This window comes from Thalassophryne amazonica, chromosome 5 (genome assembly GCF_902500255.1).
Source record: "Thalassophryne amazonica chromosome 5, fThaAma1.1, whole genome shotgun sequence".
NCBI classification, from domain to species: Eukaryota; Metazoa; Chordata; class Actinopteri; order Batrachoidiformes; family Batrachoididae; genus Thalassophryne; species Thalassophryne amazonica.
Genome location: NC_047107.1, coordinates 58,301,697 through 58,322,625, shown reverse-complemented (window position 1 = coordinate 58,322,625; position 20,929 = coordinate 58,301,697). Strand labels below are relative to the sequence as shown.

At 38.8% G+C, this 20,929-nt stretch overlaps 2 protein-coding genes across 7 annotated transcripts in view; one reads left to right on the top strand and one right to left on the bottom strand.

Moving 5' to 3' along the window:
• The first annotated feature begins 3,402 nt into the window (after positions 1-3,402).
• On the top strand, positions 3,403-17,549 carry LOC117510594 (beta-2-microglobulin-like). The gene is made up of 4 exons (XM_034170379.1): positions 3,403-3,559; positions 16,084-16,356; positions 16,467-16,508; positions 16,581-17,549. Exons 1-3 carry the CDS (start codon positions 3,496-3,498, stop codon positions 16,481-16,483), a joined length of 354 nt encoding a protein of 117 aa, XP_034026270.1. The 5' UTR covers positions 3,403-3,495; the 3' UTR covers positions 16,484-16,508; positions 16,581-17,549.
• Positions 17,550-17,983: 434 nt separating this feature from the next.
• The window catches only part of clip1a (CAP-GLY domain containing linker protein 1a), a 163,720-nt gene continuing 160,774 nt past the window's right edge, over positions 17,984-20,929 (bottom strand). For 3 of the 6 annotated variants that reach the window (XM_034170375.1, XM_034170377.1, XM_034170373.1), the window contains exons 24-26: positions 19,594-19,599; positions 19,040-19,167; positions 17,984-18,947 (exon numbers count right to left, since the gene is read on the bottom strand). In XM_034170375.1, the coding sequence (XP_034026266.1) occupies positions 18,719-18,947; positions 19,040-19,167; positions 19,594-19,599 (363 nt within the window). In that variant the 3' untranslated portion in view covers positions 17,984-18,718. The remainder of the gene's footprint in view (positions 18,948-19,039; positions 19,168-19,593; positions 19,600-20,929) is intronic. The other 3 variants (XM_034170378.1, XM_034170374.1, XM_034170372.1) reach the window with 2 other exon arrangements.

The window sequence follows — 20,929 nt, the reverse complement described above, 5'->3', positions numbered from 1 at the left end:
CGCTTACGTGTAAAAAGTTCTCCAGATTCTCTGAATCTTCTGATTATATTATGGACTGTAGCTGCTGGAATCCCTAAATTCCTTGCAATTGAACGTTGAGAAACATTGTTCTTAAACTGTTGGACTATTTTTTCATGCAGTTGTTCACAAAGTGGTGATCCTCACCCCATCTTTCCTTGTGAATGGCTGAGCCTTTTGGAGATGCACCTTTTACACACAATCATGACACTCACCTGTTTCCAAAAGGTGTTCTTTGAGCGTTCATCAACTTTCCCAGTCTTTTGTTGCCCCGTCCCAACTTTTTTGAAACGTGTTGCAGGCATCTATTTCAAAATGACCAAATATTTGCATAAAAACAAAGTTTATCAGTTTGAACATTAAATATCTTGTCTTTGTGGTGTATTCAATTAGATATAGCTTGAAGAGGATTTGCAAATCATTGTATTCTGTTTTTATTTACATTTTACACAGCGTCCCAACTTCATTGGAATTGGGGTTGTATGTCTAAGGCGATTGGACTACAAAGTACGCTGCCATGTTGTACAGATCTGTGCATGCACGCAATGAAGTAAATGCGCGACTTTAACAATGCCATCAAGTTTGGAAATTGTGGTCGACGCTGACAGCACACATGCTGACAATAGTGCAATTTAAAAAAAAAAACATAGAGCAACAAGCCATCAGTGCCAAGGCACTTTCACAGTTCAGTGCTACAAAACACAGAAAGATAACAAAATGCGCAGCTGTGAAGAACCTGGCACAGTTTAATTTTATTTGACTGAGAAATAGATGGCACTTATTTCATGTTGGCTTCATAGCAAATCTGCAATAATGTGGATCTGCTGAGGTGGACATAGTTCGGATTATTAGCAAAGCAAAGTTTTTTTTTTTTCCTTGAGTGGATTAGCTTTTCAGTGAACTTTGAAAACCACTGGTGAACACATTCATGCCCGCACACACACCATCACATGAACAAATGAAATTAAACAATAGTTTTCATTCGACATAGCTTTTTCAGAGTACAGAAAGTGAATAAAACTCACTGACAAGAAGTACCACTAAAGTTCTAAGAACTTCAAACGTATAATAAGGAAACGTTGTTTGGAATTCACTGTTAGATAATATACGAGGTCTGTCAATAAATTATAGGTCCTTTTTATTTTTTTCAAAAACTATATGGATTTCATTCATATGTTTTTACGTCAGACATGCTTGAACCCTCGTGCGCATGCATGAGTTTTTCCAGGCCTGTCGGTGACGTCATTCACCTGTGAGCACTCCTTGTGGGAGGAGTCGTCCAGCCCCTCGTCGGAATTCCTTTGTCTGAGAAGTTGCTGAGAGACTGGCGCTTTGTTTGATCAAAATTTTTTCTAAACCTGTGAGACACATCGAAGTGGACACGGTTCGAAAAATTAAGCTGGTTTTCAGTGAAAATTTTAACGGCTGATGAGAGATTTTGAGGTGATACTGTCGCTTTAAGGACTTCCCACGGTGCGAGACGTCGCGCAGCGCTCTCAGGCGCCACCGTCAGCCTGTTTCAAGCTGAAAACCTCCACATTTCAGGCTCTATTGATCCAGGACGTCGTGAGAGAACAGAGAAGTTTCAGAAGAAGTCGGTTTCAGCATTTTATCCGGATATTCCACTGTTAAAGGAGATTTTTTTTAATGAAAGACGTGCGGACGGATTGCAGCGTCGGCTCGCAGCCGCTGCGACGCTCCCCCACAGGAAAAACACCTCTGTTGGAAGCCTTAAGGACAAGTTGGAACATGTCCAGCTGTTAAACAATTTCTCATATACTCACTCCACTGAAAGCCATCAAAAGCCACCTGGATTTTACAAATGGTTATCAACACGGAGGTGTTTTTCCTGTGCCGCCGCACCGCGCCGGCTGCGTCCCGACGCGCGGACCCGTCCGCACGTCTTTCATTAAAAAAATATCCTTTAACAGTGGAATATCCGGATAAAATGCTGAAATCGACTTCTTCTGAAACTTCTCTGTTCTCTCACGACGAATCGAATCAATCATGTGGGGCAGCCTGGACGGGCCAATTATTGCCGCTTCCACTTTCTTAAGTTTCCAGTAAACCAGCGCTATGCCCGCTCCACACAGCAGAAACCTGGTCACCACCGTGCTAAATATATACACATCTTCAACGTCCTCCACAGACAGCGTGTAAAGGCACATGACCTGCCATTTCCTCCAACTGTCCATCACGTAACCCATCACATGTGTCCCGGCAGGACAGGTCGGGTCCTCCGCTCCCGAGTGTCTTGTAGAAAAAATAGTGTCAATTGAGTTCAGAGACCACTTTAACAGATCCATTTTTGCTGTTTCCAGAAGAGCAAAGCTGGCAGCCTCACAGACAACACGCCACAGAAGCAGGAAAGATAAGGAGGGAGGGAGAAGAGAAAAATGCGACCGTCTCCGCCGAGAGCAAGGAGGAAAAACGCCCGGATAATTGCTAATATACAGTAACTTTTTGGAGTGATATTAAAGTTTTTAACAAACGTATTATAGCAATTAATCTATCTATGAATTTGAAAATAAACCTTTATTTTATGATCCACAGAAAAAATAAACTCACATTATCAGACTGAGGTCTTTTCTGTAACTCGTGATTAAAATGTTACACTCTTTATTTTTGTTCAGATGTCTAATTTATTTTAATATTTTATGTTATTTATCTGCAATGAGTAATGACAGGAAGAGCTAAAAAAAAAGATCACGTGACTCGTACCTTCTTAGAGCCAAAACAGCATTCGCTGTTAATCTATCTGCATGTAAATACAGCTATTTTATTTATTTCTTCACTGAAAATGCAGGGTTGCTGTCCATTTGGGGGCACAAGTAGACACAACAAGGACTTCAAGATGTACAGATTCCCTTCAGCTCTCCCATCACATTTTAATAGTTTTTATCGTGCGCACACTGATTACAAATGGATCAGAAAAGTCTGCACATTTACAATCGGTAAGAATTTATAATTGTACACCTTACCTTTGAATTGAAGGTGATGATTGTAGATAGAAAAGCTTGTTGAGAGTCAAATTAGTCCAGAATAAAGCATAATCCAGTGATGGAGAACATTAAAACTGTCACACATGTCATTGTATGACACGGCGTTACAGAGTTGCAGAAGCATAATTCAGGCTTTAAATTAATTAAATAAATCATCATAAATTTTAATTTCATGCAAATTTGATAGCTTAAGTATTTTTATATTTATTTTGATAATATTTGTACCTGGGTGTGTTGCTGTATGTTGTTAACTGATAAAAAAAATGTTGAAAACATAAAATGTTGGTTCAGCACAGTTGGACCCAAAATGGCGCCATGTTCTCAGTTGGCGCAGAAGAACACCCCGCCCACACTGACATACGGGGCTGCCCGGTCAACAAAACAAGGTCATAATAGCTGGATGTTTACACTTTCGGTTTTGACAGTGACTTTATTTTTTGTCAGTAACTCCTCAGATACTGGCTGAACCGAAATCATGAAGACAGTTCTACTTCTCGTCGTTTTACTCTCCTTTATGGACAGTTTACTGGCTGTTTTCGGTAAGTAATTGTAGTTTATTTGCTATATTTATTTACGCGGAAGGCGCTGATCTTATATGAATTTCCAACTGCGCCATCATTAGTTCGTGAAAGAAAACGGAGCTACAGTACATATTTTTCTTAAATTAATTATTATTACGTCAGCCGTGATCGTAAGCGCCTGTCGTTTGTGTTTCGAACCCGTGAAGGCCTTATTAGTGCGTGTACGTGCGCGTATCTACGAGTTAAGACTTTAATAAGGTGGAACTGACCTGTGGAGAACCACAAGGATTTGTTCCGCGGCCACGTTTATTTGCAGTTTATATAAATGATTTACCAGAAGTTGTGGAGTCCAAATGATATTTGTTTGCAGAAAATCCAAAATTGAACCAATTCCATAAAAGTGGCGAAATGAATAATTAAGGTAACATTCAGAAAGATTTGAATGAAATCTATAAATGGTTAGAAGCTTGCTCAACCCAGATCAGTGCTTCTCAATTATTTTCTGTTATGCCCCCCTAGGAATAAGAAAACATGTCCGCCCAGCCACACTCTCTGCTGTGACTACAGTGTCATTTGTCCATAAAATTGTTATGTCACCTCTGCATAACATTGTATCCTTATTAACATTAAAGAAAACGAAAAATAAATCACTTTAGATCAACTTACAGCAAATAATAACTATTAACATTGTTTTTTAGTCTGTAACAGAAAAAAATTTGCATCACTTTGCTTGAAATAAAAAAATCTTAAAATATAAATATTTTTTGAACAACTGCCATTTGATACTGAAAAACAAAATTAAATAAAATCAATAATAATACATTCAAATTGATCAGAACACTTGGGAGCACAATATATAAAACACTTTAACAGACAAAACAAAAATGAATAAAACAATTTGTGCTGTTTTTTATGATTATATTTTGATTTTTTTTTTTTTAAGTTTTTATTTTTGCAGCACTTGTGTCATCCAGTATGACAGAGACCATGTTGACTGCTGCTCAGCTCCTCTGCTATGGTGCTATGATGCTAACGGTGCTCGCTGGTTTACTGAAGCAACATTCACAAGGCGGGATGATTGCTGATGATGATGATTGATTATTCGGCACGTTTTTGCTGAAAAAACTCAAGCGGCTTATCTGCGTGATTGCGGTGTAATGTCTTTAAGTGAAGCCTTAATTTATTTGGCTTCATGCTGTCCACTGCCAGCATTTTATTATTTTTTTTTCACAATTGTATTGAAGTTTTTAGTTTTACAATAGGCAAAAACAGTATACAGAGACAGTATATACACACAGAATATGAATAATAATAATAATAATAATACAACAAAACATAACCCCTCCCTCCCCTACACTTGAAAAAGTTAGTTTCTACATATCACAGTCTTTCACAAATCGTAGAAAGGGCATCCAAATGTCTTTGAAGTTCTCTATATTTCCTTTGGCCACATAGGTTAATTTTTCCAGTGCCAAGTTGCTCAATGTCAGGTCCATCCATTGCTTGACCCCAGGTCTCTCAGTGTCTTTCCATTTCAGAGCAATTACCAGTTTTGCTTGTATCAGGCTAAAGTTGATAAGTTTCCTCTTCTTTGCATCACCTTTAAAGTTAGTGGGATATATTTGTAGTATACACAATTTATCATCAAGGGGAATCAGAAATTATTGTAGTTATTTGTTGCCAGAAATGAATAATTTCTTCACACTGCCACATGCAGTGATACAGTGTTCCCTTTACCACATTTTATACAATCATCAGAGATATTGGGGTTAAAATGGTTCAGTTTTACTGGAGTGATATACGTTCTGAACAACCACTTGTACTGTAATAGTCTGAATCTTGTATTGACTGTTTTTGGGCACTTAAACAGGAATTATTCCACGCTTCAATAGTAATGTCACTTTTCATATCAGATCTCCAAGCTTGCAAATATGAATTACTGCTGTCCTTTGATGCTTCCAACAAGATATTATAAAATTTGGAGAGAAGGCCTCTATTATTATTATTCACAGCAATATTCTCTATAGTGGATAATGGGGGCTCTGTTGTACAGTAGATTAATCCAGGTTTTGAGTATATTTCTTATTGTTACATGGGAAACAAGGTACCAGTAGATTCAGTAGATTCTCACAAATCCAACAAGACCAAGCATTCATGATATGCACACTCTTAAGGCTATGAAATTGGGCTATTAGTAAAAAAAAAAAGTAGAAAAGGGGGTGTTCACAATAATAGTAGCATCTGCTGTTGACGCTACAAACTCAAAACTATAATGTTCAAACTGCTTTTTTTTTAGCAATCCTGTGAATCACTAAACTAGTATTTAGTTGTATAACCACAGTTTGTCATGATTTCTTCACATCTGCGAGGCATTAATTTTGTTGGTTTGGAACCAAGATTTTGCTCGTTTACTAGTGTGCTTGGGGTCATTGTCTTGTCGAAACACCCATTTCAAGGGCATGTCCTCTTCAGCATAAGGCAACATGACCTCTTCAAGTATTTTGACATATCCAAACTGATCCATGATACCTGGTATGCGATATATAGGCCCAACACCATAGTAGGAGAAACATACCCATATCATGATGCTTGCACCACCATGCTTCACTGTCTTCACTGTGACCTGTGGCTTGAATTCAGAGTTTGCGGGTCGTCTCACAAACTGTCTGTGGCCCTTGGACCCAAAAAGAATAATTTTACTCTCATCAGTCCACAAAATATTACTCCATTTCTCTTTAGGCCAGTTGATGTGTTCTTTGACAATTTGTAACCTCTTCTGCACATGTCTTTTATTTAACAGAGGGACTTTGCGGGGGATTCTTGCAAATAAATAAGCTTCACACAGGCGTGTTCTAACTGTCACAGCACTTACACGTAACTCCAGACTGTCTTTGATCATCCTGGAGTTGATCAGTGGGTGAGCCTTTGCCATTCTGGTTATTCTTCTATCCATTTTGATGGTTGTTTTCTGTTTTCTTCCACGCGTCTGTTTTTTTTGTCCATTTTAAAGCATTGGAGATCATAATAGATGAACAGCCTATAATTTTTTGCACCTGCGTATAAGTTTTCCCCTCTCCAGTCAACTTTTTAATCAAACTACACTGTTCTTCTGAACAATGTCTTGAACGTCCCATTTTCCTCAGGCTTTCAAAGAGAAAAGCATGTTCAACAGGTGCTGGCTTCATCCTTACATAGGGGACACCTGATTCACCCCTGTTTGTTTCACAAAATTGATGAACTCACTGACTGAATGCCACACTACTATTATTGTGAACACCCTAGGGTGGTCCATGAAAATGGTCAAAATTTAAAAAAAAAAAAACTTCAAGTCTCACCCTCTAAATTTGTTGTACCTAACATAAAAACACATCATGTACAATTTCATAAAACTCTAATAATTTTTACTGGTAGCACACAGCCCTTAAAGATTTTGCTCGCAATAACTTTGTCATATAGTATGGTCATTTCCAGATATTTCCAAATTATTTCTGTCAGTTTAATATTGATATGTCAGGACAGAAATGATGGCAATACATTGGAAAATCAAATCTTTTCATATCCCATAAAATAGTTAACACTAAAACATGAATTGTGAGATGTAGTTCTTCTCGTACATGTATCATGCTCCTACAATACCTACATACTGGGGTAGCGAAGATTTTGTAACAATCAAACATTGCATTTTCATTTTATTGATGAAATACTGTTTCATTATTGATAAATTTAAATGTCTATGCGTTTATATATTTCCACATATATTTTGATCTAGCTCCAAACAATAATATTCTTTATGCCTTGCAGTACTTAATATTCAAAAATGTATGAATCAGCACAAGAACCAATTATACAGCTGTGTAACATAAGAGAACATCCTTTACATGATAATGATATTTAAGTTGCTTGCATCGTGACCAAGACTTGCTGCCGTTTCAGTCAGAATATAAGTGGCACTTCTGTCTGTTGTTTTGGTCCTATCCAATGCTGCTGCAAGTCCTGGTGTTACAACAGCTTTAATTTTACTGGCTTTTTGTGGCACTGGCATAACAAATTCTTCATCTGGACTTTCTGTGTTCTCTTCACTCTGGCTGGAGACAGTGTCAGGTAGTGAGACATTAGATGGTCCAGGCTCCTCCAGTTTCTCTTTGTATTTTGCTTCTGCAGCTTTCCTTTTTTCTGCTCTTTGTTCTTTGGCAGTTTGTATTTTATCTATGCCTGTCATGCATCCTCTACCTTTCTTTCGCTGAGCAAGTAGGAACTGTCTGTCATCTTCAAACTTTATCATTGTTAGGACATCCTGATGTGCCATGTCAAACAAGTCCTCCAAAGATTCACAAAACACTGTTTCATCTTTCTTCTGCTCGTCTGTATTGCGATTCTTGGTCTTTTTCAATGTTTTCCATTTTCCGAACACCTTTTCTAACTTTGTGATCAGATGCTGCTTTGCCCTCAGTGAGATTCTAGCTCTCTCCCAAAAAGGAATTGCCATGTCTATAGAGGTCACAGCAGCATCATGGACAGTTTTCTTCAAATCAGTGTGTTTGAAGAAAAATACCTTGAGTATTTGCCCATTTGAGGGCAATTTGTTTCCCTTTATTTCAGTCGGTGGAACCAATAAGGTATACAAATGTTCTACTTCTAGTAGCTGACATGTTTTACTGAAGTTTCCAGTTAATGGTTAAGCATGTTAAGTCAGCAAGTGTCTCTTTTTACATTTATCTCATGTTAGATTCACCATCACCATAGATCTGAAAGAAAAGAAGCTGTGAATTGAAGCAAAATTTTCAGCTTGTAGCCTAAAATAACATTTTTGAAAGTATCAATCAATCAATCAATCAACTTTTTTCTTATATAGCGCCAAATCACAACAAACAGTTGCCCCAAGGCACTCCACATTGTAAGGCAAGGCCATACAATAATTATGAAAAACCCCAACGGTCAAAACGACCCCCTATGAGCAAGCACTTGGCCACAGTGGGAAGGAAAAACTCCCTTTTAACAGGAAGAAACCTCCAGCAGAACCAGGCTCAGGGAGGGGCAGTCTTCTGCTGAGACTGGTTGGGGCTGAGGGAAAGAACCAGGAAAAAGACATGCCGAGAAGGGGGGCAGAGATCGATCACTAATGATTAAATGCAGAGTGATGCATATGGAGCAAAAAGAGAAAGAAACAGTGCATCATGGGAACCCCCCCACAGTCTACGTCTAAAGCAACATAACCAAGGGATGGTCCAGGGTCACCCGATCCAGCCCTAACTATAAGCCTTAGCGAAAAGGAAAGTTTTAAGCCTAATCTTAAAAGTAGAGAGGGTATCTGTCTCCCTGATCTGAATTGGGAGCTGGTTCCACAGGAGAGGAGCCTGAAAGCTGAAGGCTCTGCCTCCCATTCTACTCTTACAAACCCTAGGAACCACAAGTAAGCCCGCAGTCTGAGAGCGAAGCGCTCTAATGGGGTAATATGGTACTACGAGGTCCCTAAGATAAGATGGGACCTGATTATTCAAAACCTTATAAGTAAGAAGAAGAATTTAAATTCTATTCTAGAATTAACAGGAAGCCAATGAAGAGAGGCCAACACGGGTGAGATATGCTCTCTTCTGCTAGTCCTCGTCAGTACTCTAGCTGCAGCATTCTGAACCAACTGAAGGCTTTTTAGGGAACTTTTAGGACAACCTGATAATAATGAATTACAATAGTCCAGCCTAGAGGAAATAAATGCATGAATTAGTTTTTCAGCATCACTCTGAGACAAGACCTTTCTGATTTTAGAGATATTGCGTAAATGCAAAAAGGCAGTCCTACATATTTGTTTAATATGCGCTTTGAATGACATGTCCTGATCAAAAATGACTCCAAGATTTCTCACAGTATTACTAGAGATCAAGGAAATGCCATCCAGAGTAACGATCTGGTTAGACACCATGCTTCTAAGATTTGTGGGGCCAAGTACAATAACTTCAGTTTTATCTGAGTTTAAAAGCAGGAAATTAGAGGTCATCCATGTCTTTATGTCTGTAAGACAATCCTGCAGTTTAGCTAATTGGTGTGTATCCTCTGGCTTCATGGATAGATAAAGCTGGGTATCATCTGCGTAACAATGAAAATTTAAGCAATACCGTCTAATAATACTGCCCAAGGGAAGCATGTACAAAGTGAACAAAATTGGTCCTAGCACAGAACCTTGTGGAACTCCATAATTAACTTCAGTCTGTGAAGAAGATTCCCCATTTACATGAACAAACTGTAATCTATTAGACAAATATGATTCAAACCACCGCAGCGCAGTGCCCTTAATACCTATGACATGCTCTAATCTCTGTAATAAAATTTTATGGTCAACAGTATCAAAAGCAGCACTGAGGTCCAACAGAACAAGCACAGAGATAAGTCCACTGTCCGAAGCCATAAGAAGATCATTTGTAACCTTCACTAATGCTGTTTCTGTACTATGATGAATTCTAAAACCTGACTGAAACTCTTCAAATAGACCATTCCTCTGCAGGTGATCAGTTAGCTGTTTTACAACTACCCTCTCAAGAATCTTTGAGAGAAAAGGAAGGTTGGAGATTGGCCTATAATTAGCTAAGATAGCTGGGTCAAGTGATGGCTTTTTAAGTAATGGTTTAATTACTGCCACCTTAAAGGCCTGTGGTACATAACCAACTAACAAAGATAGATTGATCATATTTAAGATTGAAGCATTAAATAATGGTAGGACTTCCTTGAGCAGCCTGGCAGGAATGGGGTCTAATAAACATGTTGATGGTTTGGATGAAGTAACTAATGAAAATAACTCAGACAGAACAATCGGAGAGAAAGAGTCTAACCAAATACCGGCATCACTGAAAGCAGCCAAAGATAACGATACATCTTTGGGATGGTTATGAGTAATTTTTTCTCTAATAGTCAAAATTTTGTTAGCAAAGAAAGTCATGAAGTCATTACTAGTTAAAGTTAATGGAATACTCAGCTCAATAGAGCTCTGACTCTTTGTCAGCCTGGCTACAGTGCTGAAAAGAAACCTGGGGTTGTTCTTATTTTCTTCAATTAGTGATGAGTAGAAAGATGTCCTAGCTTTACGGAGGGCTTTTTTATAGAGCAACAAACTCTTTTTCCAGGCTAAGTGAAGATCTTCTAAATTAGTGAGACGCCATTTCCTCTCCAACTTACGGGTTATCTGCTTTAAGCTGCGAGTTTGTGAGTTATACCACGGAGTCAGACACTTCTGATTTAAAGCTCTCTTTTTCAGAGGAGCTACAGCATCCAAAGTTGTCTTCAATGAGGATGTAAAACTATTGACGAGATACTCTAACTCCCTTACAGAGTTTAGGTAGCTACTCTGCTCTGTGTTGGTATATGACATTAGAGAACATAAAGAAGGAATCATATCCTTAAACCTAGTTACAGCGCTTTCTGAAAGACTTCTAGTGTAATGAAACTTATTCCCCACTGCAGGGTAGTCCAACAGGGTAAATGTAAATGTTATTAAAAAATGATCAGACAGAAGGGAGTTTTCAGGGAATACTGTTAAGTCTTCTATTTCCATACCATAAGTCAGAACAAGATCTAAAATATGATTAAAGTGGTGGGTGGACTCATTTACTTTTTGAGCAAAGCCGATAGAGTCTAATAATAGATTAAATGCAGTGTTGAGGCTGTCATTCTCAGCATCTGTGTGGATGTTAAAATCGCCCACTATAATTATCTTTTCTGAGCTAAGCACTAAGTCAGACAAAAGGTCTGAAGTAGTATGTTGTTTGTGAGAAATATTTAAACCCAGGTATAGTTTTAAATTGAATATAAAATTATACTTTAGTTACACTCAGGTGGTTAACTTCTATCCTCTTTATAAGTGATGTGATTAGATACTGGATAATGGATAACCTATTGCACGGGCACTCAGGCAGCGATAATTGATATATTTACAACCTTCAGCTATGATGTGCTACCTCTAAATATTAATGTATGACAAAAATATTTGGCAGGCTTTCTTTTTTCCCAAAGCATCATAAAATGAAGGGGTGAGAGTAATGAATTTCCAACTTTTAGTTTTTTGAACCACCCTAGAACACCCCCTTGTCTACTTTTTTTGCTAATAGCCCAATTTCATAGCCTTAAGAGTGTGCATATCATGAATGCTTGGTCTTGTTGGATTTGTGAGAATCTACTGAATCTACTGGTGCCTCGTTTCCCATGTAACAATAACAAATATACTCAAAACCTGGATTAATTTTTTTAGTCACATAGCACTACTATTATTCTGAACACTACTGTACCTTTCAATAAATTGGTGACAAAACTTCGAATCTGGAGGTATTTAAAAAAAATGGTTCTTGGGCAAGTTATATTTTGTTGTTAACTGTTCAAAAGACATCAGCACTCCATCATTGTACAGGTCCTGAACTTTACATATACCTTTTTTCATCCACATTTTAAAGCCCATGTCGGCACGTCCCGGTTTAAACTCCCTGTTGCCTGAGATCGGTGATAGAGCAGAGAGCCCAGACACCTCATTCAAAGCAACATGTGCCTGATGCCAAATTGATACAGTGTTTCTGACAAATGGATTATTTGTGTTTTTAAGCAATTGTTTAGTTTTGGCTGAGTAAAAGTAGGATTGCAATGGCAAATCTGTTATGCTTTGTTCAATATGCATCCATGAAGGAATATCCTTTTGGGCAAAGTAAGAAGTTGTGGCACACAGCTGAGCTGCCCAGTAATACAGCTTCATGTTAGGGAGTCTGAGCCCTCCACGGTCATAGGGTAAATACAGAAGCGAAAGACGTAACCTTGGGCACTTGTTATTCCAGATGAATTTAGTTATACTTTTGTTTAACGAGGAAAACAAAGAGTTAGTAATGTGTAGAGGAATAGATCGAAAAAGATAAAGAAACTTTGGAAGAATTGACATTTTAATATTGATACGACCTATCATGGAAATTGGCATTGCATCCTATCTATCTAATGAGTCCAGAACATTTGGTACTAAAGGATCATAGTTTAACGCAATTAGTTTCTTTAAATCTGGAGTAATCTGAATTCCCAGATAGGTGAAGATGTCATAAGTGCAAGTAAACCGTGTTTGAATAGGTGGGTTATTTTTATTCAGAAATAACAGGGAGCTCTTTGCCTGGTTAACTTTGTATCCTGAAAAATGACCAAAATTTTGTAAAATATTACTTACTGTGTAGATGGACCTTTCCAGATCACTGAGAAATAAAACTATATCATCGGCAAATAAAGACAAACAGTGTTCTGTTTCTCCTATTTTAATCCCTGACATTTTGGTGGAATTGCAAATAGCCGTAGGAAGTGGCTCAATAGCAAAAATAAATAAGAGTGGACTTAGGGGACAGCCCTGGCGAGTTGATCGAGAAAGTTTTATGGGTTTTGACATCTGCTTATTAGTTCTTATTTTGGCCACTGGTTCAGTGTATAGTAACTGAATCCATTTCAAATCATTTTCTCCAAAACCAAATCTCTTAAGGGTCTCAAAAAGGTATCTCCATTCAATTCTGTCAAACGCCTTTTCGGCGTCTAACGATAGAAAGGCGTGGCCAATGGCTAAATGTTTTTCATGTAATATGTTTAAAAGTCTGCGAGTGTTGTGAAAGGCTTGACGATCAAGAACAAATCCATTTTGATCATTACAAATTAATTTTGGGATATGGGTCTCAATTGTCCGGGCCAAAGCTTTACATAAAATTTTGGTGTCACATGACATTAGCGATATGGGGCGATACGACCTCATGTCTGTTTGAGGTTTGCCTGGTTTTAAGATGACAGAAATGGTTGCCATTCTCAGAGATGGTGGAAGAATACCTTTTTCATATGACTCATTAAACATCTGAAGTAGATGGGGTAACAATATATCAGGGAATTTCTTATAAATTTCTATCGGGAGGCCATCTGGGCCCGGAGCTTTGCCACTGTTCATATGTCTGAGCGCTTCTTTAAGTTCTTCAATACTTAGCTTTTCATCTAAAGTATTTTTATTCACCTCAGAGAGAGTTGGAAAATTTAGGTTATCCAGAAATTGATTTTGTGTATTTTCATCTTGAGGATATTCAGAGCTGTACAACTCTTCATAATATTCAGCAAAAGCATTGTTTATTCTTGTTGGGGCCACAATATTTTCTCCATTGTTTTAGTGTAATTGAGTTGATGGCTCTATTGGATTGAATTTTTTTAAGTCGCCAGGCCAAGAGCTTTCCTGCCTTCTCTCCCTGGTCGTAATAGGACTGCTTCAACCATAATAAATTAGCTGCAATTTTAGCAGTGCTGAGTTCGCTGTATTCAGACTTTAACAGTAGAAGCTTCTTATATTTTTTGTTATCATGATGGTGAAATAATTGGTTTTGCAATTCTTTAATCTGTTTATCTATGTCCTTTAATTTATTCACATGCGAATAGCGTCAAGAATTTCAGTGTTGGTTGTTTCATGACTCGGGTATTCAAAGTGGGCGAGTTGAGGCGGCTCCGTCGTGCTAGCAGCAGTTGTAGCATTGCTAGCTTCGGTGCTTGTCGGGGTTGTTCTTGCAGGTTGCTGGCCAGATTTAGCAACTTTCGGAGGCATATTGAATAGGTAAAAAGGCAGTGTAAGACTAGCTGATAGTGTTGTCCGGTCAGGAGCGAAGTTAAATATTTATATCAAGGATTCAGATGCGAGCACTCTCACGTGCGACTAGCTACCAAGACGCCATAACCGGAAGTCCCCGCTGCCAGCATTTTAAGACACAGCGGTCTTTCCTTGTTTCCCACCGTAGTGTGAAAAAAAAACCCTACATAGAGCTGTGTTCCACAATAACATTTAAAACCCCAAAACCCCAAACTCCCATGGTGCATTGCAACACAATTCCCATTGTTTACTGGTTATCTAAAATTGCTATTTCTCCAAAAATATTTGTCCTATCAGCTTTCCGTTTTCGCAGCATTCATGCCTGACCCAAATACATAAGCTTACCAAACGGCAAATGTCAGCTCGCCCTGGTTTCTGCGCGATCAAAGCCATACACACGCACACACACACACAGGCCACTTGGCTGTTATAATATACAGTGAGGAAAATAAGTATTTGAAGACCCTGCGGTTTTGCAAGTTCTCCCACTTAGAAATCATGGAGGGGTCTGAAATTTTCATCTTAGGTGCATGTCCACTGTGAGAGACACAATGTAAAAAAAAAATCTGGAAATCACAATGTATGATTTTTTTTAAATAATTTATTTGTATGTTACTGCTGCAAATAAGTATTTGAACACCTACCAACCAGCAAAAATTCGGTCTCACACAGACCTGTTAATTTTTCTTTAAGAAGCCCTCTTTACCTGTATTAATTGCACCTGTTTGAACTTGTTACCTGTATAAAAGACACCTGTTCACACACTCAATCAACCACACTCCAACCTGTCCACCATAGCCAAGACCAAAGAGCTGTCTAAGGACACCAGGAACAAAACTGTAGACCTGCACAAGGCTGGGATGGACTACAGGACAACAGGCAAGCAGCTTGTTAGAAGACAACAACTGTTATAATTATTTATTAGAAAGTGGAAGAAACACAAGATGACTGTCAGTCTCCCTCCGTCTGGGATTCCATGCAAGATCTCACTTTGTGGGGTAAGGATGATTCTGAGAAAGCTCAGACCTACACAGGAGGACCTGGTCAATGACCTGAAGAGAGCTGGGACCACAGTCACAAAGATTACATTAGTAACACATGATGCTGTCATGGTTTAAAATCCTGCAGGGCAGCAAGGTCCCCCTGCTCAAGCCAGCACATGTCCAGACCCATTTGAAGTTCACCAGTGACCCTCTGGATGATCCAGAGGAGGCATGGGAGATGGTCATGTGGTCAGATGAGACCAGAATAGAGCTTTTTGGAATCAACTCCACTTACCATGTTTAGAGGATGAGAACAACCCCAAGAAAACCATCCCAACCGTGAAGCATGGGGGTGGAAAGATCTCCTAGTAATCCCAAAATGATTTTCTGGCTTCCTCCCACCTTCAGAGTTATAGACATTAGGTGACTTGGAAACTTTAAATTGGCCATAGGTGTGAATGTGTTCATCCATATGTGGCCCATCCTCTCTTCTAGTGACCACTGAGATAAGCTTAAGCCCCCCCCCATGACCCTTCATTGGAGCAAGCGGGTGTAGAAAATGAATGAATGTTTGAATGAACACCAGCTTTTGTCCGTGATGTGTACATGTAACAATATTTTTAAAACATATATAATAGGCTTCAACCAACAGTTTAGACCTATGACTCCAAGTTGGAGTGGGAGAGGTCCTGGGTGCAGCTCTGTGACAAACCCTCTAATATCAGCTTATCAGTTTATGAATTTCACCTCTGCTTTTCCAGCAGATATGTCCTGCACATAACATTAAACTGCACATGGTTGTCCTCCAGCCTTTACAGAGCCCCTGTTGAGGTTTGGTGGTGGAATTATGACTCCTGCTGTTTTTAACATTCACCCAGCACAAAACTGAAAGCAAAGATTTGTTTTTGCAGTCAGAATAATTCAGCTTGTTGGTTTTTTTTTTGCAGCCCCTCCTAGTGTTCAGTTGTACAGCCGCACACCAGGACAGCTGGGGGTGACCAACATTCTGATCTGTCATGCGAGTGGCTTCTACCCTCCAGAAATCACCATCAAGGTGCTGAAGAACGGAGCGGAACTCCCTAATAGCAAACAGACAGACCTGGCCTTTGAAGAAAACTGGCAGTACCACATGACCAAAAGTGTGATTTTCACCCCCAAGAGCGGTGAGGATTACACCTGCAAAGTGACTCACCTGGGGAAAACCACGACATACGTGTGGGGTATGTCTGTCTGCCTATGCCACTCTCTCACCCACTGCAGGTCCAGACTGAAAACAAACAACTTTAAAATATGTTTAAAAAAAACCTTTTCTCTCTCTCCCTCTCTGCAGTGCCAGATATCATGTAGATTCTACTTTGGAACCTTTTGAAAGGTTTGTATCTTTTAAGTCAATTCTGAAAACAAATGTTTTGTGCAGTAAGAGACTTTTTTTTGTTTGTTTCAGGCCTACCTTGGAATTATTGTGGAATTTATTGGGACACTTACATCAGGAACTGAGAGGAACACATTTCCCCCCCTCCATGCTGTTGTACTTCATGAATGTTTCTGTATCAGATGTAAGATCGGTTCAGGACTTTAACATTTTATTTCACGTCATTCATTCCAAGGAACATTGTATATCCAGTCATACAGCACTTTCTTTCTTGCATGTTCGTTCATAATGTGTGAACTGTACTTCAAGGGGGGGGAGCTTGGTTTTAAAATCCTTAATATATGGGGGCTTTTTTTCCGTGTTGCCCACCTTTAAAAATAAAAAAAATGTTAATGTGAAATTTTGACAGCCAGTCATGAAGCATTTTAAACTTTGACATTACAGAGATGCTTTTTACCACACACACACTTTTAAATAAAGTATAGTTTTAAATTTGGAGTAGTATAGTTTTAAATTTGGAGTATTTTGAAATCTGGTATAATTGGTTATTTGTGCTTCTTTAGGTAAGTGTATTTTCATCAAGATGAGGCCAAACAAGTCTGAATTTACACGCACTGTAATGGCTTTTAGAAACACAACCCACACTGTATTTTAATTTTTTTTTTATGCCAAACATATTGATATAGACATAATTCTGTACAATTTTCTTTCAAATGTGCAAATTGCCAAACATTATGCTGCACAAAGCACTAATACAGTACTCTGAATGTCAAATACCCTAGCATATGTCACTTATGCAGATGGAGCAAATGTAATCTTTGAGTTTTTGGATCAGCTGTGTTGAGTTGCATTTTTCTATGTGAAGTATGATTCATTCAAGTGCTGCAAACATGTTAATCTGTTGTGTTGATCAACTTGTTCTTGGCGTTTGCTATTTTATAGAACAATTTATTAAACAAGTCAATTATGGAGCCACACTGGTGATGAATGTCAGGCTAATTTGTTTGGAAATATGCAGCAATAAATATCTAATGAAATGACCATGTTTGTTTAATCACTTTTGAAAGAAATTTGCCTTTTTCTTTAAAATGATAGCAGTGGTTAACTGAATAATTATGCCCACCAAGGCTGTAATAAAATCATTGGCATTTCTGTCTTAGCAGAATTACGTCAAAACTACACCACAGATACAAATTAGGCCATGGAAGGACTCATTAAATTTTGGAGGTGATCTGGATCCGGATTATGGATTAAGTTTCACTTTAGATGGGCTTTAAAGGATTACCGTTAGCAGGATTATGTCAAAACTACTGCACAGATTGACAAAATTTTCAACAGATACATATTAGACCATGGAAGACTCCACTAACATTTGGAGGTGATCTGGATTCTGGATCAAGTTTCACTTTATATAGGCTTAATCACTTAGTACAGGCAGCATTTGTTGTGTACACTTCACAGAAATGAGACTTTATTTTATTCATATTTCTTTATTACATATTCAAAACATTTGTATTTTTTTTAAATACAGCAATTTAGTTGCAAAGAAACATTTAAAAGGCCATTTCACTGGAACAGACTGAACGGTTTAGTGCTTCAGGTGTAACTGCTTCAGTTTCCTCATCCAGCAGTCCATTTGTGAAGACCACAAAGTTCATAATTAAAGCCTTAAAGTTATGGTTTTACTGCTCTGATCCCAAGAATGAGCAGAATTCCCACCTTAGCCAAAATTACACATACTATCAAACCTTTAAAGAGTACATATTTCCAATCATAGAAAAATAAACTATAGCTCACTGATTCTTGCACAAACTGATATTTGTTTCAAATCATGTAATTTACAGTTTCAGATAAAGGACCTTTAGGATACCATAATCTAACAATAGCTGTGCAAAAAGTGTTGATAAATTAAACTGATCTAAAGCAGACTGTCATCCCCTTAAAACATGTCATTCACACAATCCCAACACTGTACTCCCCCCCACCCAAATACTTAATATATATGTTTTTCTGTGGCTGTCTGAATTCTTTGGACAGCGAGTCTGAACACCGTTCTCACATTAAGGACATGTTAAGGAGGAGAGAGGTGGAAGGGAATTCTTGGCAAAAAAACAAAAAAACAAGCACACAAACAAAAATCCCAAAATTACCTTTTAATCTAACAAGATGTGCAAATATAGTGATTGTGCGAACAAGAGCTGAGGAAGGCTTTAAAAGGTCTGGTCATCATTACAGGAGTCGGTCCAGTGGCCAAAGACCTCGCAGATGTCACAGTAGGGTCGTTCTTCGCCCTTACTGCCGTGGTAGGTGGAGTGAGGAGGGGAGTCGGGCATCTGCATCTGTGTGGGACAGTCCTCTGTGTCGTGGAGGTCAAAACAGTCACAGATGTCACAGAAGAGCCGCGGGGAAGGCTGCTTCTTGACCTGTTCCTTGTCAAAACTGCACCAGAGGATGGGATGAGGGCAGAGAGCGTTGTAGTTTACTTATTTCTGGGTGATATGTGGTGAGATGGGCTGTGGCCTGAGACTCACCCGTCGTAGTTGTCCAGCTCACTTGCATTATTTCCATTGAGAGCAGCAGCAGCCATTTTCTCCAACTTGTCCTTTAGGTCATCGTTCTTTCTCTGCAGGTCCACAATGACTGAATTCAGGAACTCAATCTATAAAGCAGACACACAACATGAATGCAGTGCTGGAGGATTGTTCACTATGCATGAACAAAAATATATACCGTATATAGCTTAAGACATTCATACAGGGTTGTCCACATATAGTTTATTCATTATGTGTGTGGGTTTAGCCTCAGTGCAGTGATGAGGACAGAACAGTGACCATGCCACTCCTTAACATAATCAGACTGTAAACCATCACAGTGACCGAGTCGGCCAGATGAACCGCCTGTGATAAGAGTCAAACATTTACAGATCTGACGCCCTCAGAACATCAGCCTGTGCAGAGCCCAAATCAGAAATCAGGCTTAGAAGACTACTTGTGGTTTGTGACACCAATCTAAAATGACACATGGGAACCACAGTGACACACACATACACATGCACAAGTGAAGCAGATGAAAAACGTGAACAAACCGCTGCCTGATGGTGGTGCAGCATTGCCAACATCAGAGACAGGGGCAGAGAAGGAATTTAGAGAGGAGAGGGAGAAAAAAAAGAAGAATTAAAATCAAATTAGGACCCTCCTACTGCCAGCCAACACAAGTCATCACTGACACAGAAATACAGTATAACATTTTAATGTAAACAGAGGCTGGAGGTGGGAATTAAATCAGATGAGACCAATGAAGGATGTCAACATATCAATGAAGACCATGATACAGTCACAACTGTTTGTGGAGGAGCTGAGGTGATGTTAGCATCTCAATAAGCTTTCAAAGTAAACATCACCCCCGCCCCAACACAAAAATCTTTTTACATCTAAGGTACCTCTATTAAACATTATACTGTAACATCCATAGAGATTGATGATGATAAACATAATTCAGAAGAATAAAGTACTATTTTATACACATCACAAACTGTTAATGAATATAGCCAGGCCCATAAGTATTTGGACAGTGGAGAATTTGTAATTTAGCATCTGTCGCCACAGGAGTTGAAATGAATGAAGATGTGCTAATAGTGTCAAATTTGAGCTTTAATTCAAGGGGTATATATTAACCATTCAGGAATTCCATCCGCTTGTATACATCGTCCCTACATTTTCACAGGCCATACGTAACTAGACTAACAAAATGTATGGACTACTGTATTCCCTGATTAAATGCCTGACCTTAAATATGGGCCAGGTCAAAACTCCGGCAGGAAACAAAAAAACAAAAAAAAAACAAAAAAAACACGCCTGCCTTAAAGGGCATTTTGCACCAAAATTATAACAAGATTTAGGCTGTTAGTGATCATCCGATGATCCACCAGGATTACTTTGTGCACTTCCTTGACTGGTTTCAAAGTATAAGGCATTCGTAATAAACAGCTACGGAGACTTCCAAAAACAAAGTACTTGTGAGTACTCGTGTATTTCCGATAGCGGTGACATGACTATTAGAAACGTCCCAGCATGTGCTTCAATGGATTGTAGCAGCTAACGCAAAGAACTGAGGCACAGATTAATTCCAAAGTTTACACAAGTGTGATGTTGTGTTATGATGACACATTTTTAAGTGATAACTGTTAATTTTGATGCACGGTAAAAGCAGCAGCCAAGGAAAGGCTCTACTTGTCCTCACTTGGATCAGCAGCCAGAGATCATTTTCAAGTTCAACTAGTCCTCAGGTATGGATAGCCGGCTAGAGAATAATGTCCAGGTTTGCTCCCCTTCAGGTTCTGATCATGTGCACACACATCATGTCCAATCGCAGCTCTGCCTTCAACTCAAATTGTGTCATGATTGTGGCACATTAGGTAGAGA